This window comes from Hemiscyllium ocellatum, unplaced genomic scaffold (genome assembly GCF_020745735.1).
Source record: "Hemiscyllium ocellatum isolate sHemOce1 unplaced genomic scaffold, sHemOce1.pat.X.cur. R, whole genome shotgun sequence".
Classification (NCBI taxonomy): domain Eukaryota; kingdom Metazoa; phylum Chordata; class Chondrichthyes; order Orectolobiformes; family Hemiscylliidae; genus Hemiscyllium; species Hemiscyllium ocellatum.
In genome coordinates, this window is record NW_026867602.1 from 1,991,803 (window position 1) to 2,017,772 (window position 25,970).

Below are 25,970 nucleotides of genomic sequence, written 5' to 3' on the forward strand. Positions count from 1 at the left end.
GTTGGGAATAAAAGTACAACATTGAGAGCCTATCATGACACAAACGCCCCCCTTTTCGGCTAAGAGCATATCCAAGGCCAGCCTATTCTCCCAAGCCATACAACTGGTGGCATCCAGTTGTTCGGCCAAACCCTTTACTGCATCTCTAGTATGGTTAATAAACCGTGCTTGGTTATAATAAATGTAGTTTATCCAATCCACATTCTTATTAACAGTAACCCACCAGAACAGGGATGACTCAAAGCCTGCTGAAGTCTGGTTACGAGCTTTGAACTCATCAGGCACCCCCCTTAGGGACCCCTATTGAATCAAGATAAATCTTATCATCAACAGAAGTGGGTAGCAGTGATCTCTTATCTCTTCCTTTTCTCCCAACTAACTGTTCTCTTTCAAATGCCAAGGTGAATGGTATTGCCAATTGTACAATTGCACATATCCCCTTCCAATCAGGGGGCAGGGTGGGTCTCAGTAGTTTGCCTCCACAATACCACCACAGATCCGCTCGGGGAACATTTAAAGCTGAGTAGATTCTTCCTTCATATGCATCAGTAACTTTTTTAATTGCTGAACACAATCTCAGCTCCCCCAAATTGCTAGATCGACCTTGTCTATGCACACACGATGTGTGGTTTCCAACAGCAGCCAAAAATACAGGGGGAGCTTGTGTCTTTCGTTTCTCCAAACGAGGGAACATCAAACATCAAAGAAGCACAATTCAGATTTTTCCATGCAGTCCCATCCTGATATAGGGCTATCATACATTCCATGCCCTGTTTGTTTCGCTCCCACCCGAGCGGAAAGGGAACTACCTGAGACACTGTCCTACCGGAGGCACATGCATAGCAATTGCTTTTGTTCAGGCTTTTTACAGTATATTTAACCCATTCAATCCAGGCATTTGTTTATCCATATCCTGTTTCTATTTCAAGAGTCTGTCTCAGGTCTTTAACCTCTATAATCTGCAGTGACTTTGGATCAGTGTAAGGGGTTAAAGGTTGCAGTTTAGAATCAAGGAATCCCAAAGGCTGTCCCCGTCCGACGCCAATTCAAAAACAGCAGCCCACAAAACGCTTCCCATACACTGTCATCTCTATCTTTAAATCATTACTAAGGAGTTGGGACCCATTTTTATGGGGAAATGAGTCTTCAGAGGAAGCATTTTTAATGGTCAGATATATCGGATGACACTTCCTGTCAAAACAGTTTAGGGCTGGGCTCAAGGGGGCTCTATGGATAGTGATGCCAGGCGGTGGCTTTTACAACCCAAACCTTGTGTTCGGTAGGGTGTGAAGAAATATCTTGGAGGAAAGATATTCCCTTTGAAACTCTACATCTGGGCATTCTACTTAGGCTGCAAGCATTGACCGTTATAACTTGTGGAAATTCCGAAACAGAAATCATTAACACAACATCTGAAAGAGATATATGAGCAAAACTCAGAAGTAACAGGAATAGCAGCATAATTCTGACTAGTGAAAATCATATCATGAAAGAAAATAACGTTAAGCATTCATAAAATTACAATAAAAAAACACACTGAATCAAATGACAAACAAAGTTTCAAACATAAAACCATTAACAAACAGATGAATGGAAGCCAGAGCACAAAGTGTTAAACTGCTTGTTAGCTGAGAAGCCTTCTGCTAGATTCTCACTCACAGACACCCTGATCAGCATTTCCTACTTGCACTTTTCCACACAGATTTTCGCAGAGAATTTCACACAAAAAAAAATCCATACACAAACACAAATTCTCACATCCACAGATAGACTACTTTTTACAATCAAATTTACACACACATAGATCTTCACCAACACAAAATTCCTATCGGGGGCCGGCCCACAAAGACATAAATATTCAGATTTAGATAACCACCTTATTTATCCGACGCCTTTTGTCTTTCATACAGTCCTCCCTTACTACTGCTACCATTATCTTAGCCATCCGTTCCTCCGCCATTCTGTCTCTCTATACAAATACTTTCTGAACCTCCTGTAACAACTCCGACTCATTTCTACCGTTCCCGTCCTCTATCTTCTGTAACTTCTTCTGGATATCAGGCCATGCCTTTGTCACGAAGTGAACCTTTACCATCCGTCATCCTATTTCCCCATCTGGCTCTATACCCGAACATTTCCTAACCGACTCCCTTAATCTGTGTAAGAACGCACAGGGAGACTCGTCCTTTCCCTGCCTCAGGTCGAAAACCTTGGCTAAATTTTGCTGTTTGGGGATGCAAGTTTGTATCCCTTGGATTATCAAATTTCACAAGTCTAACATATTATTCCACCCTTCTATATTGTGGTGGTCCCAGTTAGGGTTCTGAAGGGGATATTTGTCCTCACCCCTAACCATCCCCCTCTCATGCCAAATTGTCCAGCAAGCTTAATACCGGCGCTGCTACTAGTTTTTTTAATCTCAATTAACACTTTCCCTATCCAGTATCCCCATATAAGTCTCCTTTCTCTCCCAGTAAATAGTATATTCAAAAATAAACATTAACTCAGCCCACATATACAGACCAGGCCTCAAAAATAAATTAATTTGTTCTGACAATCCTATCGGATTCTCAACTAGGATCGTCATTTCCTTTTAAATGTTCCGACCTCCCCACTGGTGAGGGGGTCACACACAAACCCAATCTCCTTGTCCCCTATCGGCACTTTAGTCGTTACGTTCTTCCTTTTTTTTAAGAAATATTGCAATGTTCCTAGCTTCTCATATCCTCAGACACCAATTTATTAATTCATGCTTGACTAACTTTAAAGCCTGTTCCTAACTTGTAAACATATTTATATATTTACGTCCATTTATTCAGTAATTAATATTTAAAATGTAAAATGCATACCGTTCCCAATTTTGAAATCCACTGTATTCACCCAGATTTAGTATCCTAATTTAGATCCAAAATTAGTTTTCTTATGTACTCCTGACCAATCATTTCTCAATTACAATACTTTAGGTCGTAAAATAATCAGAGCTGTCTTACAATAATTTGTCAATTCAAGTTAAAAAATTCTAATGGCCGAATCCAAGGTCTCAGATAATAACCATGGAAGTTATCGTCTTTTTTTTCCGACAGTCTACTGTTGAACTGAAACTTCAACTGTCCTTCACATATTGAAAATAAATCATGTTAAGTTTACATAAAGATCACATTTAAAACAATCCTGGAACTCAAGCTCCAGTGAATAAAACTTCCTCATTCAATCACCAACAAACCAATGTGCATTCAAACCGAATCACAGAGGGTTAAATGTTTTGCGAGCAGTTCTCGCACTCTCTCTCTCTGTCGGTCTTACTGCAAGCTGCTGGTAAAAAAATAAACTTCAGTTGTCTTATATCATTTGAGTTTAATGGGGCTACAACAAATCCCATGGTCCGTTCCCCAAATGGGACGTCCCGCAGGGGACACAGTCTCACTACTTCTTTATCACCTTTTTCCCTCATCTCTCTCTCCTTTAGTCGTGCAGATCTCCTTACCCCCTCAGCTCCTGCTGCTGTGGCTTCTACGTCCCCTTCGCCAGATCCCTCGGATCCCGCTCCCCGATTCACCAGCGGCTGCTGCCGTTGTTCCTCCTGAAGAGTATATGGCGGGGGTGCCACAGGCGGGGGTAAGTTTTCTAACACTTCCCACTTACTCTCTTTTTCTTCAAGTGGGATTAAAGGATATAAGGGTACTGGGGTTGGAGCGGTTGCTGTCGGGTTCCCTACCCAACATGCAGCATACTCGCTCTCTTTTGAACCTGGATTCTGTTTATTCTTTACATAATCATTTAAAATTTGACAAACCCAATACTCGTCCGATCCAAATTTTGGCCAGAACACTGATGGCGGGCGGATGGGTTCTTTTACCCAAACAAAACAACAGTATTTTATCATTTCCCTTTTTTTTTTAAGCCCCGACTTTCGTAGGGACTCCAATTCCCCAATTTTCGTCCCAGCGGACTATCAAGGGGAATTTCCAGGGTTTCGTCTTCCTGTTTCTTTTTAGACCTGGAACCTCGGCCACCCATGGTTGGTCTTCAGGCTAACCTACACTCTGGTTACTCAATTAACCCTTGTATCCCGGTTACCTGTCACAACCACGGAGTCGACAAGGCAGTGTACACTTCTCAATTCCGTGAAAACCCCAAATACCAGAGAAGGTTCTTACCTTGATCCGTGCACGGAGTTGTCCGACTCACTTCAACCTGTTCCCTTATCTAAACTTCAACCTTTTTACTTTATTGTGAGCGCCACCTATTCACATCGTTTGCTCAAACATCTGTGTGTGTCACAGTGTCCCAGAATCATTCAGAGCCTCCCGTGGGAGTTCTTTTTAAGATCCCGGACACGAGCCCCCAAATTTGTTATAAGTGATTTCTGTCTAGGTATTCTGAATCTCCGGAGAATAGTTCCTGACACTCGGCTAACTATTCTAACTCTAGGGTTCTGATTCAGAACAACTGGGTCCTGCCTCCGAACTCTGCCAACCGCGGACTGTGCTTTAACCCTTGTATCAAGGGAGACTGTCTACAGGGTTCAGTTCCAAGAGCCAAACTCCAAGCTGCCAGTATCAGCCCTTATCCCCACCGGCTATCACTTCTCCCGTGGCAAATCGAAATGCTGCGAGACACACACAAACGGAGCAACAGATGTTTATTCAATCTTCGAAGATCGGGCGAGTTTCCAAAAAGGACTTTGGAAATCGCGCCGGAAGATTTTACAGCACCAATATTTATACATTATTTTTCCATTCAAATACATTAGTGATAATTCCATTGGTTAAAAACATCTCACGCTATGGATTTTCTTACATTAAAAATTATTAATGACAATTCCATTGGTTAAAACATTTCACGCTTTTCTCTGCCAATTCCTTAATTAAAATGTTATATTATTTTAACAATTTTTGCTAGTTAGAACATTCCTTTGTTATCTCCATGTTCTGGCTGGTTAAAGCATTTATTGATTTTTTGTGTGTCATAAAAAGAGCTTTCATTGTATTCTGCCCTCTGTGTCTAACTGAAGCATTCCTTGGTATCTTGCCCAAGGTTACCATGTTCCTGGCATAACAGAGGTGACTTCTAGTTCATGCTTCTCTATGGCCTAGCCGAACATTAGTCTCATAATTTAGCCTTTATTCATTAAACCTCAGTTTTAGTCCAGAAATTACCCCACTCCTACCAAGAGAGAGTGTGTGTGTGTGTGTGCGCGTGTGAGAGAGAGTGTGTGTGGGTGAGAGAGTGTGTGTGGGTGAGAGAGAATGTGTGTGTGTGTGTGTGTGTGTGTGTGTGTGTGTGTGTGTGTGTGTGTGTGTGTGTGTGTGTGTGAGAGAGAGAGAGAGAGTGTGTGTGTGTGTGTGTGTGTGTGTGTGTGTGTGTGTGTGTGTGAGAGAGAGAGTGTGTGAGAGAGAGAGTGTGTGCGTGTGAGAGAGAGAGAGAGAGAGAGTGTGTGTGTGTGTGCGAGTGAGTGTGTGTGTGAGTGAGAGTGTGTGAGAGTGTGAAAGTGTGTGAGAGAGTGAGTGTGTGAGAGAGTGAGAGAGTGAGAGAGGGAGAGTGTGTGTGAGGTGTGTGTGTGTGAGTGTGTGTGTGTGTGAGTGTGAGGTGTGTGTGAGTGTGAGGTGTGTGTGAGTGTGAGGTGTGTGTGAGTGTGAGGTGTGTGTGAGTGTGAGTGTGAGTGTGAGTGTGAGGTGTGTGTGTGTGTGTGTGTGTGTGTGTGTGTGTGTGTGTGTGTGTGTGTGTGAGAGAGGTGTGTGTGAGAGGTGTGTGTGTGTGTGAGATGTGTGAGTGAGAGTGTGAGAGTGTGAAAGTGTAAGAGAGAGTGAGAGTGAGAGTGTGTGAGAGGTGTGTGTGAGTGTGAGGTGTGTGTGTGTGAGTGAGGTGTGTGTGTGTGTGTGAGAGGTGTGTGTGTGTGTGTGTGTGACAGAATGTATGAAACTGCAGAAATTACATTAACCATATCACACCCAGCTCCCTCCCTCAGTTAGTGCCCATGGGGAGGGGCAGGGGGAACACACACCCAGCTCCCTCCCTCACTTAGTGCCCATGGGGAGGGATTGGGGAACACACACCCAGCTCCCTCCCTCAGTTAGTGCCCATGGGGAGGGATTGGGGAACACACACCCAGCTCCCTCCCTCACTTAGTGCCCATGGGGAGGGATTGGGGAACACACACCCAGCTCCCTCCCTCAGTTAGTGCCCATGGGGAGGGATTGGGGAACACCCACCCAGCTCCCTCCCTCAGTTAGTGCCCATGGGGAGGGATTGGGGAACACACACCCAGCTCCCTCCCTCAGTTAGTGCCCATGGGGGGGGGCAGGACGAACACACAGCCAGCTCCCTACCTGAGATAGTGCCTGTTGGGAGGGCAGTTGCATAGATCATCAATGTGGTACAGACACACCAGCCTCTCTGGACAGTCGTAACAGGCCAGTGCCGACAGGAAACAGGTCGTCTTACACTTGTCGCACTGTCTCTCATCGTCAGGCAGGAGCTCAAAGGCTTCTCGCTCTGCCTCGCTGATACCCTGGAGGGAGAGATCACAGTCAGGCACCGGATGGCATGGGGGGGGAGGGCAGGTCATACCCAGCCCTGGGGCACTGAATGGGGGACAGTGCAGAGGGAGCTTTACTCTATCGAACCACTGCTGTCCCTGTCCCTGGGAGTGTTTGAGGGGGGTGACAGTGTAGAGTGAGCTTTACTCTGTATCTAACCCCATGCTGTCCCTGTCCCTGGGAGTGTTTGATGGTGGACAGTGTAGAGAGAGCTTTACTCTGTATCTAACCCCATGCTGTCCCTGACCTGGGAGTGTTTGATGGGGGTCAGTGTAGAGAGAGCTTTACTCTGTATCTAACCCCGTGCTGTCCCTGACCCTGGGAGTGTTTGATGGGGGACAGTGTAGAGGGAGCTTTACTCCGTATCTAACCCCGTGCTGTCCCTGTCCTGGGAGTGTTTGATGGGGGACAGTGTAGAGGGAGCTTTACTCCGTATCTAACCCCGTGCTGTCCCTGTCCTGGGAGTGTTTGATGGGGACAGTGTAGAAAAAGCTTCACTTTTAGTTTAATAGGTTAGAGAATGTTTTCCTGTGTATTTAATGCAGTCCTGCCCGTGTGATGGGAGTGCTGGATGTGGGGAGAGGGTGTGAGTGAGAGAGAGAGAGCATGTGCGTGCGTACGTTTGCGTGAGTGTACACGGGGTCCTGTGGGGGCGAGGGAGAAGCTGCAGCTGACTGGGCGCTAATGGAATTGACAAGAGTGGCAGCGGGGTCAGGATCGATGGGCCAAATGGCCTTCCTGTCTCTCTGCAGTCTGCTGCCCCTAACATGGGCATAACTGGACCTACTGCCAGCACGGTGTGTCTGTCCATCTGTGGGGCACACACGCGGTACCTCACTTTCCTCAGTCAGCACCCAGTCCCCAGTGACCAGAGGAGCTGAACGTGAGCTGGAGGCAGTGTGTCGCTGCAGCAGGACCCATGCTGGGGGGTGGGGATGGGGATGTCAGTATGTGCGTGCGTGCGATCTGTGTGTGAGCATGTGTGCGCGTGTGCCTGCCTGTGCGTGCGCGCGTACCTGCGTGTGCGCGTACCTTGTCCAGCAGGGACTTGCGGAGTTTGCGTTCCTCCTGGACCATGATGAACATCTCCTTGTGAACAGCAGCTGCCAGGTTGAGGTCCAGCTTCTCTGCACACGCTGCCATCTTACAGATCAGCTCCTCGTGGGAGAACACGCAGTAACGCCTCAGCCAGCGGTAATGTTCAATACAGCGACGCCCAGCTGGGAGCTGGGGGAGGGGGGGATGGAGACACACCGTTAGTACAGAGAGAGACACAACAGCAACAGGGAGAGCTCTCCATAGGCCAGGCCAGGGGGCACTGTCACCCTGCCCAGAGAGCTGACCCAACACACTCCCCACCGGCACGCTCATGCCCTTTGAACTTTAGGAGTGGCTACGAGAGCAGGCTCACCTCTCCCTCCCAATTCCCTATTCCACCCCCCACTCCTCCTCCCCCACCACAGACACTCTCCCTCCCCCTGGGGGGGGGCTGGGTGGTACTGCCCAGGGGGGGAGATACAGACCGCGATGTCTCCCCTCCCCCCCCCAGGGGGCTGGGTGTACTGTCTGGGGGGAGATACAGACGGCGATGTCTCCCCTCCCCCTGGGGGGGGGCTGGGTGGTACTGCCCAGGGGGGGAGATACAGACCGCGATGTCTCCCCTCCCCCTGGGGGGGGTGCTGGGTGTACTGCCCGGGGGGAGATACAGACGGCGATGTCTCCCCTCCCCCTGGGGGGGGTGATGGGTGTACTGCCCAGGGGGGGAGATACAGACCGCGATGTCTCCCCTCCCCCCCCCAGGGGGCTGGGTGTACTGCCGGGGGGGGGAGATACAGACCGCGATGTCTCCCCTCCCCCCCCAGGGAGCTGGGTGTACTGCCCGGGGGGGGGGGGGGGGGAGATACAGACCGCGATGTCTCCCCTCCCCCCTGGGGGGCCTGGGTGTACTGCCCGGGGAGGGGAGCTGACAGACCGTGATATCTCCCCCTCCCCCCGGGGTGGGGGGGGGGGGGTGACGGCCCCTGACCTACCCAGTCAGCGGTGCAGAAGTTGACTGCCTCAGCGAAGTTGTAGCCTTGGTTGAAGCCACTGTGGTAGGCCCTTGGGAAGGTGATCACAAACTCTCCGGCACACTGGTTAGTACGGACCACCTGGAACACAGCAAGGGACAGCAGCTCCAGCACCGGGTTAGATACACGGTAAAGCTCCCTCTACACTGTCCCCCTCCCCCACCCCGTCACACACTCCCAGGGACAGGGACAGCACGGGGTTAGATACAGAGTAAAGCTCCCTCTACACTGTCCCCCATCAAACACTCCCAGGGACAGGGACAGCACGGGGTTAGATACAGAGTAAAGCTCCCTCTACACTGTCCCCCATCAAACACTCCCAGGGACAGGGACAGCACGGGGTTAGATACAGAGTAAAGCTCCCTCTACACTGTCCCCCATCAAACACTTCCAGGGACAGGGACAGCACGGGGTTAGATACAGAGTAAAGCTCCCTCTACACTGTCCCCCCATCAAAACACCCCCAGGACAGCGACAGCACGGGGTTAGATACAGAGTAAAACTCCCTCTACACTGTCCCCCCATCAAACACTCCCAGGGACAGGGACAGCACAGGGTTAGATACAGAGTAAAGCTCCCTCTACACTGTCCCCCATCAAACACTCCCAGGGACAGGGACAGCACGGGGTTAGATACAGAGTAAAGCTCCCTCTACACTGTCCCCCCATCAAAACACTCCCAGGGACAGGGACAGCATGGTGTTAGATACAGAGTAAAGCTCCCTCTACACTGTCCCCCATCAAACACTTCCAGGACAGGGACAGCGCGGGGTTAGATACAGAGTAAAGCTCCCTCTACACTGTCCCCCCATCAAAACACCCCCAGGACAGCGACAGCACAGGGTTAGATACAGAGTAAAGCTCCCTCTACACTGTTCCCTTATTGGGGGATGGAGTGGGGGAGTGGCGTGGGGAGGGTTGAGGGGCACGGGGGAATGGGGAGCAGGTGGGAAAATGGAAAGGGAAGTGGGGGGTAGGGGGGATGGGATGGGAAGAGGGGGGGAGATGTGGAATGGAAGGGAAGCGGGGGGAGGGGAAGGGAAGCGGGGGGAGGGGAGGGGGGAGGGGAAGGGAAGCGGGGGGAGGGGAGGGGAAGTGGGGGGAGGGGAGGGGGGATGGGAAAGGAAGCGGGGGAGGGGAGGGGGATGGGAAGGGAAGTGGGGGGAGGGGAGGGGGATGGGAAGGGAAGCGGGGGGAGGGGAGGGGGAGGGGAAGGGAAGCGGGGGGAGATGGGGGATGGGAAGGGGTGGGGGAGCTGTGCAGCCCGACCCTGGCCCACCCTGAGCCTGCTCCTTACCGGGACACCGTGAGACATGAGGATGTTGGGGTTCATGATGGTGACCAGTTGGTGCAGGAGGTCGGGCTGGCTCTCAAACAGTTCCGGGGTCAACTTCTTCATCACCGCCTCCAGCTGCTCGGCTGCATACGAGGGGACGCCATACCAGGTCTTGGGCTCACCCCTGGGGGGGAGAGACACACACACAGGCGCAGGCACACACACACACACACACACAGACACAGACACAGACGCAGGCACACACACACACACAGACACAGGCGCAGGCACACACACACACACACACACACACAGACACAGACAGACGCAGGCACACACACACACACAGACACAGACGCAGGCACACACACACACACACACGCAGGCACACACACACACACACACAGACACAGACGCAGGCACACACACACACACACACACACACAGACGCAGGCACACACACACACACAGACGCAGGCACACACACACACAGACGCAGGCACACACACACACAGACACAGACGCAGGCACACACACACACAGACACAGACGCAGGCACACACACACACAGACACAGACGCAGGCACACACACACAGACACAGACGCAGGCACACACACACACACAGACGCAGGCACACACACACACACAGACGCAGGCACACACACACACACACACAGACACAGACGCAGGCACACACACACACACACACACACAGACACAGACGCAGGCACACACACACACAGACGCAGGCACACACACACACAGACGCAGGCACACACACACACAGACGCAGGCACACACACACACAGACGCAGGCACACACACACACACAGACGCAGACGCAGGCACACACACACAGACACAGACGCAGGCACACACACACAGACACAGACGCAGGCACACACACACAGACACAGACGCAGGCACACACACACACACAGACGCAGGCACACACACACACACAGACGCAGGCACACACACACACACAGACGCAGGCACACACACACACACACAGACACAGACGCAGGCACACACACACACACACACACACAGACACAGACGCAGGCACACACACACACAGACGCAGGCACACACACACACACAGACGCAGGCGCACACACACACAGACGCAGGCACACACACACACAGACGCAGGCACACACACACACACAGACACAGACGCAGGCACACACACACACAGACACAGACGCAGGCACACACACACACACAGACGCAGGCACACACACACACACAGACACAGGCACACACACACACAGACACAGACGCAGGCGCACACACACACACACAGACGCAGGCACACACACACACACACACAGACACACACACAGACGCAGGCACACACACACACAGACACAGACGCAGGCGCACACACACACACACACACAGACGCAGGCACACACACACACACATGCACACAGACACACAGACGCAGGCGCACACACACACAGAAACACAAAGACACCCATAGATGCAGGCGCATGCGCAGACACACACACGCATTGAGACATACACAGACACAGACGCACACACAGAGACAGACACACACACACACACACAGACACAGACACATGCACACAGAGACACAGAAAATTAAAAACCACCGACTCCCTGCCCACATCCCTCACTGACCAAGAGCTCTCTCCTTCACAGCAACATCCGTCATCAAGAAAGCAACAGGAACAGGACAGAAGCAGCCCATTCGGCCCCTCGTTGCTGCTGTACCTGCCTTCAACCCACCGCTCCCCACTCCTCCCAATCCCCCTCATGTCCTCATCCAGCTCTCAGTCAGTGGGAGACGGAGTGGGGGCTGTGCTGGTATTGTCATGGGGGGGGGGGGGGGGGGGTATAGACCCCCACTGTGAGGGGGGGACGGAGTGGGGACTGTGCTGGTATTGTCATTGGGAGGGGGGTTACAGACCCTCCCTGTGAGGGGGGACGGAGTGGGGTCTGTGCTGGTATTGTCATTGGGAGGGGGAGGGGGGTATAGCCCCCTCCCTGTGAGGGGGGACGGAGTGGGGTCTGTGCTGGTATTGTCATTGGGAGGGGGAGGGGGGTATAGCCCCCTCCCTGTGAGGGGGGACGGAGTGGGGTCTGTGCTGGTATTGTCATTGGGAGGGGGAGGGGGGTATAGCCCCCTCCCTGTGAGGGGGGGATGGAGTGGGGTCTGTGCTGGTATTGTCATTGGGAGGGGGAGGGGGGTATAGCCCCTCCCTGTGAGGGGGGGGATGGAGTGGGGTCTGTGCTGGTATTGTCATTGGGAGGGGGAGGGGGGTATAGCCCCTCCCTGTGAGGGGGGGGACGGAGTGGGGGCTGTGCTGGTATTGTCATTGGGAGGGGGAGGGGGGTATAGCCCCCTCCCTGTGAGGGGGGACGGAGTGGGGTCTGTGCTGGTATTGTCATTGGGAGGGGGAGGGGGGTATAGCCCCCTCCCTGTGAGGGGGGACGGAGTGGGGTCTGTGCTGGTATTGTCATTGGGAGGGGGAGGGGGGTATAGCCCCCTCCCTGTGAGGGGGGACGGAGTGGGGTCTGTGCTGAGTGCCGAGTGCAGTCTCTACGACAGAGCGCAGTGCTGGCCCGGTGTCGAGGGCACTCACCAGTGCAGGTAGTTAATGGAATAGCTCCAATGATCCTCGATGTGCCAACAGAAGGCCGCAAAGCACATGCCCACGTAGAGCCAGGGCACCTTCATTCCCGAGATGTCCGCATTGATGTGGCACAGCACTGACTGGTCCAGGACAGGCATCACATTGAGGTTCCAGCCACACTCCGTGTACTGCTGTAGGGATGGAGAGTGAACACAGAGACACAGGCCTCAACACACAGCTACCAGTTTGGAGCAGGAGGCCACTCAGCCCCCTCTCAAAGCCACAACAGCACATGACCCACCCCACAGCACTCTGGTTCAACCAGCGCCCACTGAACCGAAGGCCAAACCCAGGGACCCACCCTTCTGGGAGAACGTGAGAGCTGTGTTCCTCTGGAGGCACTCGGGAGAAGATCAGACACAGCTAACTGCCGTGTCAGAGCAGCAGAAAGTGGGTGTTCTCCACACAGTGCCCATGCCTCATCAATCACCTCCAGCCCATTCTCCCTGACGGAACATCAGTTATACCTGAACGACCTGTCATCCCAGCTGCCTGTTCCTGACCCATTGTCCTCCAAAACCTTTCCTATCCAGGGACCTAGCCAAACGTTCGTTGAAATAGAGTCTTGGAGATGTACAGCATGGAAACAGACCCTTCGGCCCAACCCATCCATGCTGACCCAGATACCCCAACCCAATCTAGTCCCACCTGCCAGCACCCAGCCCATCTCCCTCCAAACCCTTCCTATTCATATACCCATCCAAATGCCTCTTAAATGTTGCAATTGTACCAGCCTCCACCACATCCTCTGGCAGCTCATTCCATACACGTACCACCCTCTGGGGGGGGAATGTTGCCCCTTAGGTTTCTTTTATATCTTTCCCCTCTCACCCTAAACCTATGCCCCTCTAGTTCTGGATTCCCCCACCCCAGGGAAAAAACTTTGCCTATTTATCCTATCCATGCCCCTCATGATTTTATAAACCTCTATAAGGTCACCCCTCAGCCTCCGACGCTCCAGGGAAAACAGCCCCAGCCTGTTCAGCCTCTCCCTGTAGCTCAGATCCTCCAACCCTGGCAACATCCTTGTAAATCTTTTCTGAACCCTTTCAAGTTTTACAACATCTTTCCGATGGGAAGGGGACCAGAATTGCACGCAATATTCCAACAGTGGCCTAACCAATGTCCTGTACAGCCACAACATGACCTCCCAACTCCTGTACTCAATACTCTGACCAATAAAGGAAAGCATACCAAACGCCGCCTTCACTATCCTATCTACCTGCGACTCCACTTTCAAGGAGCTATGAACCTGCACTCCAAGGTCTCTTTGTTCAGCAACACTCCCCAGGACCTTACCATTAAGTGTATAAGGCCTACTAAGATTTGCTTTCCCAAAATGCAGCACCTCGCATTTATCCGAATTAAACTCCATCTGCCACTCCTCAGCCCATTGGCCCATCTGGTCCAGATCCTGTTGTAATCTGAGGGAACCTTCTTCGCTGTCCACTACACCTCCAATTTTGGGGTCATCTGCAAACTTACTAACTGTACCTCTTATGCTCACATCCAAATCATTTATGTAAATGACAAAAAGTAGAGGGCCCAGCACCGATCCTTGTGGCACTCCACTGGTCACAGGCCTCCAGTCTGAAAACCAACCCTCCACCACCACCCTCTGTCTTCCACCTTTGAGCCAGTTCTGTATCCAAATGTTTAGAAAGTTAAAATCCCCTTCCATAACTACCCTATTATTCTTACAGATAGCTGAGATCTCCTTACAAGTTTGTTTCTCAATTTCCCTCTGACCATAGGGTGTCTATAATACAATCCCAATAAGGTGATCATCCCTTTCTTATTTCCAGTTCCAACCAAATAACTTCCCTGGATGTATTTCTGGGAATATCCTCCCTCAGCACAGCTAGAACGCTATCCCTTATCAAAAATGTCACTCCCCCTCCTCTCTTGCCTCCCTTTCTATCCTTCCTGTAGCATTTGTATCCTGGAACATTCAGCTGCCAGTCCTGCCCATCCCTGAGCCATGTTTCTGTAATTGCTATGATACCCCAGTCCCATGTTCCTAACCATGCCCTGAGTTCATCTGCCTTCTCTGTTAGGCCACTTGCATTGAAATAAATGCAGTTTAATTTATTAGTCCTACCTTCTGCCTGCCTGCCCTGTTTGACTCACTTCTGTTCTCAACTGTACCAGTCTCAGATTGATCTCTTTCCTCATTATCTCCCAGGGTCCCCCCCCCCCCCCCCCACCTTACTAGTTTAAATCCTCCCAAGCAGTTCTAGCTAATTTCCTTGCCAGTATATTAGTCCCCTTCCAATTTAGGTGCAATCCGTCCTTCCTGTCCAGGTCACTTCTACCCCAAAAGAGATTCCAATGATCCCAAAATGTGAATCCTTCTCCCATACACCAGCTCCTCAGCCATGCATTCATCTGCTCTATCCTCCTATTCCTGCCTTCGCTAGCTCATAGAACTGGGAGTAATCCAGATATTACTACTCCTGAGGACCTCCTTTTTAAATTCCTGTCTAATTCTCAACCTTTTCCCTTCCTACATCGTTGGTTCCAATGTGGACAATGACCTCCTGCTGGCCCCTCTCCCCCGTGAGAACATTCTGCACCCTCTCTTGAGACGTCCTTGATCCTGGCACCAGGGAAACAACACACCATTCTGATTTTGTCTCTGCTGGCCACAGAAACGTCTGTCTGTACCTGGGACTAGAGAACCCCCTAACACAATCGATCTCTTGGAAGTTCACGCCACACACAAATCACTGCGTGTGTGTAAAACATTTGCTCTATGACTCTCTGCTTAAAACTCTCCTCTCACCTAAATGTGTCCCTGTGTCTTGAAATCGCCCCATCCTCAGGAAAAGACGACCGTCCCTTTACCCCTGTGGTCTTATAACCCTATAAGGTCACCTCTCAACCACCAGTGAAAAAGCTCCCAGCCTTTGTGACGCAGACTTTCCACACCCAGCAACATCCAATCTCTGCGCCTGAACAACATTTCACTGCTTCCACCTCACTCCAAAGCCTCACGATCTGCGAGGAATTTTGTTTTTGTTTTCCCCGTTAACAAACGTGACTCCTTGTTTCAGATCTCTCTCAGAACGAGGAGCGCACGCAATGCTTGCAGTGAAGCCCATCGCCACCAGATGGCAGTGCCTCACCACAGTCCAGCTCCAGAACAAAAGCCACAGGAGGAGCCTTCACACACTCTCTCTCTCGCTCACACGCCCACTGCACCACGCTCCCCACAACATGACCAGCTCCCTGACAAATGACGCCAGGAAGCAGATCAACAGGAGCACCAGGGAGCAGACACGGCAAAACATTGGTCAGAGCACCGAGTACAGGTGTTGTGGCTGTACAGGACATTGGTTAGGGCCACTGTTGGAATATTGGGTGCAATTCTGGTCTCCTTCCTATCGGAAAGATGTTGTGAAACTTGAAAGGGTTCAGAAAAGATTTACAAGGATGTTGCCAGGGTTGGAGGGTCTGAGCTATAGGGAGAGGCTGAACAGGCTGGGGCTGTTTTCCCTGGAGCGTCGGAGGCTGAGGGGTGATCTTATAGAGGTTTACAAAATCATGAGGGACATGGAGTGGGTAAATAGACAAAGTCTTTTCCCTGGGGTGGGGAGCCCAGAACTAGAGGGGCATAGGTTTAGGGTGAGAGGGGAAAGATATAAAAGAGACCTAAGGGGCAACATTTCCCCCCAGAGGGTGGTACGTGTATGGAATGAGCTGCCAGAGGAAGTGGTGGAGGCTGGTACAATGACAACATTTAAGAGGCATTTGGATGGGTATATGAATAGGAAGGGTTTGGAGGGATATGGGCCGGGTGCTGGCAGGTGGGACTAGATTGGGTTGGGATATCTGGGTCAGCATGGACGGGTTGGGCTGAAGGGTCAGTTTCCGTGCTGTACATCTCTATGACCCTGAGGGCTTTGGGAATGAGATAGAGAGGGGGACACACACAGACTCACAGCCCCTGACTCCTGTCTCTCTCTGCACAGATGCTGCAGACCCACAGAGCTCCGGCAGCTCTCACCGTTTCCCCTCCCGGGGATTTCTGGGCACCCACCGGGAATGGTTCCCTCTGTACTGGGAGGGGTGTGTGGGAGGGGACCCTCACACTCAACGCCCCAGCTCACACTGGAGAGAGTGGGACCTCGGTCTACATGGCCTTCCCATCAGGCAGTGACCATGGAGGGAAGGGACTGCTCCCAGCAGCAGGCTGATATCAGACAGAGCACGGTCTCTCCCCCTCCCCCTCCCGCCCGGAGTCCCGCGGTGCTGACTGACCCCCACACCTCCCCCGAGGTGCGGACAGACTGACCTCTCTCCCCCCCTCCCTCTCTCCCCCTCCCCCCCCCCGGCATCCCGCGGTGCTGACTGACCCACCCCTCCCCTGCGGTGCGGACAGACTGACCTCTCTCCCCCCTCCCTCTCTCCCCTGGAGTCCTGCGGTGCTGACTGACCCACCCCTCCCCCGCGGTGCGGACAGACTGACCTCTCTCCCCCCTCCCTCTCTCTCTCCCCCGGAGTCCCGCGGTGCTGACTGACCCACCCCTCCCCCGAGGTGCGGACAGACTGACCTCTCTCCCCCCCTCCCTCTCTCCCCCCCCCCCCCCCCGGCATCCCGCGGTGCTGACTGACCCACCCCTCCCCTGCGGTGCGGACAGACTGACCTCTCTCCCCCCTCCCTCTCTCCCCTGGAGTCCTGCGGTGCTGACTGACCCACCCCTCCCCCGAGGTGCGGACAGACTGACCTCTCTCCCCCCCTCCCTCTCTCTCCCCCCCCCCCCCCCCCCCCGGCATCCCGCGGTGCTGACTGACCCACCCCTCCCCTGCGGTGCGGACAGACTGACCTCTCTCCCCCTCCCCCCCCGGAGTCCCGCGGTGCTGACTGACCCACCCCTCCCCCGCGGTGCGGACAGACTGACCTCTCTCCCCCCTCCCTCTCTCTCTCCCCCGGAGTCCCGCGGTGCTGACTGACCCACCCCTCCCCCGCGGTGCGGACAGACTGACCTCTCTCCCCCTCCCCCCGCGGTGCTGACTGACCCACCCTTCCCCCGCGGTGCGGACAGACTGACCTCTCTCCCCCTCCCCCCCCGGAGTCCCGCGGTGCTGACTGACCCACCCCTCCCCCGCGGTGCGGACAGACTGACCTCCTCCTCGGGGGCGAGCTGCCGTTTGCCTCCTTTGTTGGGGAAGCCGCTGCCGAACTCCTTGGAATGAATGTCAGCTCCATACTCCACCGTCACATCCTCCTCAATACTGCTGACCAACCGCCAGAACTCCTTCTCCACCAGCTCCGTCGGTACCATCTACGGCAAGAGGCAGGCAGTGTCACAGAGTGGGACACGGTACACTCTGACAGGCAGGGCCCTGGGGGGCAGCGGGAGACAGACTGACAGGCAGGAGGATGCAGAGACAGACAGACAGACACACACACACACACACACACACACACACACACACACACACACAGAGGAGGACAGAAACAGACACACGCAGGACAGACGCGCGCGCGCACACACACAGGAGGAGGACAGAGACAGACGTGTGCACACGCAGGAGAGACCCGCGCGCACACAGGGAGGCGGACTGGGAGAGACGCGCAGGAACGACGCGCGCGCACACGCAGGAACGACGCGCGCGCACACGCAGGAACGACGCGCGCGCACACGCAGGAGAGACGCGCGCGCACACGCAGGAGAGACGCGCGCGCACACGCAGGAGAGACGCGCGCGCACACGCAGGAGAGACGCGCGCGCACACGCAGGAGAGACGCGCGCGCACACGCAGGAGAGACGTGCGCACACACACAGGAGGATAGAGACAGACAGACACTCCCAGGACAGACGCGTGCACACACACAGGAGGATAGAGACAGACAGACACACGTACACACACAGGAGGATAGAGACAGACAGACACACGCACACACACAGGAGGATAGAGACAGACAGACACACGCACACACACAGGAGGATAGAGACAGACAGACACACGTACACACACAGGAGGATAGAGACAGACAGACACACGTACACACACAGGAGGATAGAGACAGACAGACACACGTACACACACAGGAGGACAGAGACAGACAGACACACGCACACACACAGGAGGATAGAGACAGACAGACACACGTATACACACAGGAGGATAGAGACAGACAGACACACGTATACACACAGGAGGATAGAGACAGACAGACACACGTACACACACAGGAGGATAGAGACAGACAGACACACGTACACACACAGGAGGACAGAGACAGACAGACACACGTACACACACAGGAGGATAGAGACAGACAGACACACGTACACACACAGGAGGATAGAGACAGACAGACACACGTACACACACAGGAGGACAGAGACAGACAGACACACGTACACACACAGGAGGATAGAGACAGACAGACACACGTACACACACAGGAGGACAGAGACAGACAGGCGCGCACACACACAGGAGGACAGAGACAGACACACGCAGGACAGACACGTGCACACACGTAGGAGGACAGAGACAGACAGACACACGCAGGACAGACGCGTGCACACACACAGGAGGACAGTGACAGACAGACACACGCAGGACAGACGCACGCACACACGCAGGGGGACAGAGACAGACAGACACACACAGGACAGACGCGCGCACACACACAGGACAGAGACAGACAGACACACGCAGGACAGACGCGCGCACACGCAGGGGGACAGAGACAGACAGACACACACAGGACAGACGCGCGCACACACACAGGACAGAGACAGACAGACACACGCAGGACAGACGCGCGCACACGCAGGGGGACAGAGACAGACAGACACACGCAGGACAGACGCGCGCACACGCAGGGGGACAGAGACAGACACACACAGGACAGACGCGCGCGCGCACACACACACAGGAGGATAGAGACAGACACACACGCAGGACAGACGCACACACACAGGAGGACAGAGACAGACAGACACACGTAGGACAGACGCGCGCACACACACAGGAGGATAGAGACAGACAGACACACGTAGGACAGACGCGCGCACACACAGGAGGACAGAGACAGACAGACACATGCAGGACAGACACATACACACACAGGACAGAGACAGACAGACACACGCAGGACAGATGCGCGCACACGCAGGAAGACAGAGACAGACGCGCGCGCACACACATGGGAGGATAGAGACAGACAGACACACGCAGGACAGATGCGCGCACACACAGGAGGACAGAGACAGACGCGCGCACGCACAGGAGGACAGAGACAGACAGACACACGCAGGACAGATGCGCGCACACACAGGAAGACAGAGACAGACAGACACACGCAGGACAGATGCGCGCACACACAGGAAGACAGAGACAGACGCGCGCACGCACACACGGGAGGACAGAGACAGACACGCGCACGCACACGGGAGGACAGAGACAGACGCACGCACGCACACACGGGAGGATAGAGACAGACACACGCAGGACAGATGCGCGCACACACAGGAGGACAGAGACAGACGCGCGCACACACACACACATAGGAGGACAGAGACAGACGCGCGCACGCACACACAGGAGGAGGACAGAGACAGACGCGCGCACGCACACACGGGAGGAGGACAGAGACAGACCGAAAAGGGACAGAGGTGGATTGAGGTACAGAGAGAGAATGTGAGTGTGAACTGGAGTCCCAGAGGGTGGCAGAACGAGAGAGTTACAGATGCCTGATCTCGGTGAGGGTTATTTCTCTGGGATGTAAGAACCATATGGAAACATGCAGAGCTCAGTCCGGGGGGGGGGGGGGGGGGGGGGGGGGGGGGGTCCCACTGAGATAGTGGCGGACACACTGTCAGCTCAGCACCGAGCCACGCTCTTCTTCCTCGCCCCCCCCAGCCACACACACACACACACACACCCTCCCCCGAAACTCTTACATGTACAGGCATGTTGAAGTAGTCGGATTTGAAGGTATCGGCCATCTCCCCAAAACTCTGCAGCGTGTACTCTCTCGTCGCCTGCTCAAAGCCAAATGCCTCGGCTGGTTTCTTACACTCCTGCAGGAGAGAGAGAGACATGATGCATGAGGGACAGGGGGGAGAGAGAGAGAGAGGGAGGGGGGGGGGGGGGAGAGAGAGAGAGAGAGAGACAGACAGACAGACATATGGTGCATGAGGGACAGGGGGAAAGAGAGAGAGAGGGAGGGGGAGGGGGGAGAGAGAGAGAGAGAGAGAGAGAGAGAGACAGACAGACATATGGTGCATGAGGGACGGGGGGGAGAGAGAGAGAGAGGGAGGGGGGGGGAGAGAGAGAGAGAGAGAGAGAGAGAGAGAGACAGACAGACATATGGTGCATGAGGGACGGGGGGGAAAGAGAGAGAGAGGGAGGGGGAGGGGGGGAGAGAGAGAGAGAGAGAGAGAGACAGACAGAGAAAGAGAGAGAGAGAGAGAGCGCGCGTGCAAGACGGGGGGGAGGCGGCGGACATGGGGGGAGGGAGAGAGAGGGAGGGGGGCGCGGGGGGAGAGGGAGGGGGGCAGACAGAGGGGAGGAGAGGGAGGGGCACGGGGGAAGGGAGAGAGAGGGAGGGGGCGGATGGGGGGGCGGGGGAGAGTGAGGGGGAAAGGGAGGGGGTTGGGGGGTATGGGGGAGAGTGGGGGTACGGGGGGAGGGAGAGAGAGGGAGGGGGGCGGACTGAGAAGGGGAGAGGGGAGGAGAGGGAGGGATGGAGGAGGGAGAGAGAGGGAGGGGAGCAGACGGGGGGGGAGAGGGAGGGGGCGGACGGGGGAGGGGGGGAAGAGAGATTGGGGAGACGGGGGGGAAAGAGAGAAATGGGAGGACGGGGGAGGGCAGGGGAGCAGAGCGGGAGAGGGAGAGGCTGACAGACAGCATGAGGGGAAGGTGGGGGGGGTGGGGAGAGAGTTGCCTGGTTGAGGTGAACCCCCCCCCCCCCCCCCCTCACTGCTGAAACACTCCGCCCTGGTGAGGTCAGGCTCTGTCTGAAACCTTCAGCTCCTTTTTGCAACGCTGGGCTGAGGGAGTCAGGTACAGGCCCAGACCAGGGTCAGAGCCACGTGCAGCACCAATTCCCCCAACCCGTACCCTGTCCCCCTGCAGGGTGGGACACGGTTCCCTCTGCTCTGACCCATCACGAGGTGCTGAGGGATGAGGCACAGCCCAGGACAGTCCGAGGGTCTCCGGTCTGTCAAGGTGCAGTGGTTGGCACAGTGGTTAGCACTGCTGCCTCCCAGCGCCAGAGACCGGGTTCGATTCCCGCCTCGGGCGACTGACTGTGTGGAGTTTGCACGTTCTCCCCGTGTCTGCGTGGGTTTCCTCCGGGTGCTCCGGTTTCCTCCCACAGTCCAAAGATGTGCGGGTCAGGGTGAATTCGCCATGCTAAATTGCCCGCAGTGTTAGGTAAGGGGCAAATGTAGGGGTGTGGGTGGTTGGGCCGAAGGGCCTGTTTCCACACTGTAAGTAATCTGGACCCCAGGCTGACCCAAGACTCTCGGACCACGGGGGTGAGGTGTGGCTCCCTGAGGGAGTGAGGGGGAGGGACGCCGGGCAAGGGGGGAGGGACGCCGGGCAAGGGGGGAGGGACGCCGGGCAAGGGGGGAGGGCGCCGGGCAAGGGGGGGGGAAGGACAGGGGGGTCCAGCTGGGGAACTGGGAGGTTTCTCACTGCTGATCTCAGCCAGGACTGACGGTCTCTGTCCGATGGGATCTACAGGATCTTCCATTGGGGCTTGGCTGGTTTTCCCGGAGTTCAGGAGCTGCTCACCTGAAGGATGGTGGTTGAAGCAGGGAGGAAAGCTAAGGGCATGCTGGCTGTCATAGCCAGAGGACAGGGGGACGGGTGTCTTGCTGCAGAGAGACTGGGCCTGGGGGAGGCCGCACCTTGGGTGGTGTGTGCTGGCTTGCTCTCCGAATCTCAGGAAGGGGCTTTACTGCTATCGAGGCAATCCAGCAAGGGCTCATCAGATCGACTCCCGGGATAGCAGGACGGACACATGAGGAAAGACGGGCTCAACTGGGCTTGCACTCGCTGGAATTTCAGAGAGTCAGGGGAAGGTCTCATACAAAATCCTGATGGGTGTGGCCAGGCTAGATGGGGGAAGGATGTTCCCGATGTCAGGATGAAGGAGGGGCTGCGGTCACAGCTCAGGACAAGGGGGGGGAGCCATTCGGGGCTGAGATGGGGAAGAAGGTCTTCACTCAGATGGGAACCTGTGGGAGTCTCTCCAACAGGAAGCTGTAGGGGCCAGATTGTTAGGGATAGAGCTGGCCATGGCTCTTCCAGCGACAGGGACCAAGGGGGATGGGGAGAGGGTGGGAGTGGGCCACTGAGATTGGGCGGGATGTGCTGGCTAAACGGGAAACTGGGCTACTCCCTAACCTGGTATCGATGATGAAGTTGGCCTTAATTATTATTGTGTCAGGAATAACCGGTGATTCCGTGTAATTTTCATGATAAACTACACGGGACACGTTACAGTCCGACAAGAAGTGTGAGGCACACCGCATTCCTTACCTCAACCACACACTTGGGACATCTCCAATCTCCTTTCGGGATCTCGGGGAGAGGCGGGATAAGGCAGAACGTGTGGTAACTGTCCTCACAGCCCTCACACAACACCAGCTTCTCTTGGTCCACGTGTCGGGAACAGATGATACAGACGTAGGACTCAGCCTGCAAACCCCAACAGGAAACACTCTCAGGACAGACAGGGACAACGCACTGACCCCCCCAGGGACACACAGGGAGGGGGGGGACACAGGACAGACAGGGACAACGCACTGACCCCCCCAGGGACACACAGGGAGGGGGGGGACAGGACAGACAGGGACAACGCACTGACCCCACAGGGACACACAGGGAGGGGGGACACAGGACAGACAGGGACAACGCACTGACCCCACAGGGACACACAGGGAGGGGGGGGGACACAGGACAGACAGGGACAACGCACTGACCCCACAGGGACACACAGGACAGACAGGGACAACGCACTGACCCCACAGGGACACACAGGGAGGGGGGACACAGGACAGACAGGGACAACGCACTGACCCCACAGGGACACACAGGGAGGGGGGGGACACAGGACAGACAGGGACAACGCACTGACCCCCCAGGGACACACAGGGAGGGGGGGGACACAGGACAGACAGGGACAACGCACTGACCCCACAGGGACACACAGGGAGGGGGGGACACAGGACAGACAGGGACAATGCACTGACCCCACAGGGACACACAGGGAGGGGGGGGACACAGGACAGACAGGGACAACGCACTGACCCCACAGGGACACACAGGACAGACAGGGACAACGCACTGACCCCACAGGGACACACAGGGAGGGGGGACACAGGACAGACAGGGACAACGCACTGACCCCACAGGGACACACAGGGAGGAACCCAGCTGAGACACACACACACGCACAGGACAGACTGACACAACACTTCCTGAGCACTGACCCTCAGCGCCCACTCTCTTGGTGCTTACCAACCCCACCCCCGCCAACAGCACCCACTCCCTCAACACTGACCCTCCCACAGCACCAACTCCCTCAGCACTGACCCTCCCACAGCGCCCACTCCCTCAGCACTGACCCTCCCACAGCGCCCGCTCCCTCAGCACTGACCCTCCCACAGCGCCCGCTCCCTCAGCACTGACCCTCCCACAGCGCCCGCTCCCACAGCATCGACCCTCCCACAGCGCCCGCTCCCACAGCATCGACCCTCCCACAGCGCCCGCTCCCTCAGCACTGACCCTCCCACAGCGCCCACTCCCTCAGCACTGACCCTCCCACAGCGCCCGCTCCCTCAGCACTGACCCTCCCACAGCACAGACCCTCCCACAGCACTCGCTCCCTCAGCACTGACCCTCCCACAGCGCCTACTCCCTCAGCACTGACCCTGCCACAGCACCCACTCCCACAGCACTGACCCTCCCTCAGTACTGACCCTCCCACAGCACCCGCTCCCTCAGCACTGACCCTCCCACAGTGCCCACTCCCTCAGCACTGACCCTATGACAGCGCCCGCTCCCTCAGCACTGACCCTCCCACAGCCCCCGCTCCCTCAGCACTGACCCTCCCACAGCCCCCGCTCCCTCAGCACTGACCCTCCCACAGCGCCCGCTCCCTCAGCACTGACCCTCCCACAGCGCCCGCTCCCTCAGCACTGACCCTCCCACCGCGCCCGCTCCCTCAGCACTGACCCTCCCACCGCGCCCGCTCCCTCAGCACTGACCCTCCCACCGCGCCCGCTCCCTCAGCACTGACCCTCCCACCGCGCCCGCTCCCTCAGCACTGACCCTCCCACAGCGCCCGCTCCCTCAGCACTGACCCTCCCACAGCGCCCACTCCTCCCTCAGCACTGACCCTCCCACAGCGCCCACTCCCTCAGCACTGACCCTCCCACAGTGCCCACTCCTCCCTCAGCACTGACCCTCCCACAGTGCCCACTCCTCCCTCAGCACTGACCCTCCCACAGCGCCCACTCCCTCAGCACTGACCCTCCCACAGCGCACACTCCTCCCTCAGCACTGACCCTCCCACAGCCCCGCTCCCTCAGCACTGACCCTCCCACAGCGCCCGCTCCCTCAGCACTGACCCTCCCACAGCGCCCACTCCTCCCTCAGCACTGACCCTCCCACAGCGCCCACTCCTCCCTCAGCACTGACCCTCCCACAGCGCCCACTCCCTCAGCACTGACCCTCCCACAGCGCCCGCTCCCTCAGCACTGACCCTCCCACAGGAAGGGGTGACGGGTCCCTTACAAACTGGGGTGAGGTGGCTCCCTTGCGTAGCCTCATGGCGCGTTTGGTACAGCTGGTGGGAGCTGCCTTCTCCTCCTTGACCAGTGGGCACGGCTCCAGAGTATATTGCAGCTTGGGGTCCGGGACCATCTCCTCCTTCACCACCAGCGTTGGAGGGCAGTCCAGGCAGTCTTTATCTGTCAACATGAACAGGCCCAGAGTCAGTCCACAGGGCGAGACCCTCCCTCACCTCCTGCAGCGAGGGAGCAGGGGGCTGGCCTGGTTTCACAACCGTACGTCCATTCCATCACGTAGAAGCCAAGGCCAGCACTGACCTGATCCTTCCTGCCCCGTGAACACAGCATCTCACTCCTGTCCTTCCAGGGGGCAGGGAAGGACCAACCCCCATTGCAGGGGGCTCGCAAGTCTAAAGCTGAGGAACAGAGTTGGAGAGCGAGCGTGGGCGCGTGAGAGGGAGAGAGCGCGTGAGGGGGGAACGGCGGCCGGGGGCAGGGGGGGAGCCGCGGCCGGGGGCAGGGGGGGACCCGCGGCCGGGGGCAGGGGGGGAACCGCGGCCGGGGGCAGGGGGGGGAACGCGGGCGGGGGCAGGGGGGGAACCGCGGCCGGGGGCAGGGGGGGAACCGCGGCCGGGGGCAGGGGGGGACC

The 25,970-nt window shown here is 55.8% G+C and overlaps 1 protein-coding gene across 1 annotated transcript in view; it reads right to left on the reverse strand.

The window, feature by feature from the left end:
- Nucleotides 1-25,970, reverse strand: part of kdm5c (lysine demethylase 5C) — a 121,072-nt gene that overhangs the window by 55,851 nt on the left and 39,251 nt on the right. Inside the window, exons 7-15 of the mRNA XM_060822414.1 lie at nt 25,326-25,501; nt 23,067-23,225; nt 20,477-20,596; nt 17,681-17,839; nt 12,501-12,682; nt 9,905-10,067; nt 8,570-8,689; nt 7,572-7,766; nt 6,330-6,511 (exon numbers count right to left, since the gene is read on the reverse strand). Coding sequence (XP_060678397.1) covers nt 6,330-6,511; nt 7,572-7,766; nt 8,570-8,689; nt 9,905-10,067; nt 12,501-12,682; nt 17,681-17,839; nt 20,477-20,596; nt 23,067-23,225; nt 25,326-25,501 — 1,456 coding nt within the window. The remainder of the gene's footprint in view (nt 1-6,329; nt 6,512-7,571; nt 7,767-8,569; nt 8,690-9,904; nt 10,068-12,500; nt 12,683-17,680; nt 17,840-20,476; nt 20,597-23,066; nt 23,226-25,325; nt 25,502-25,970) is intronic.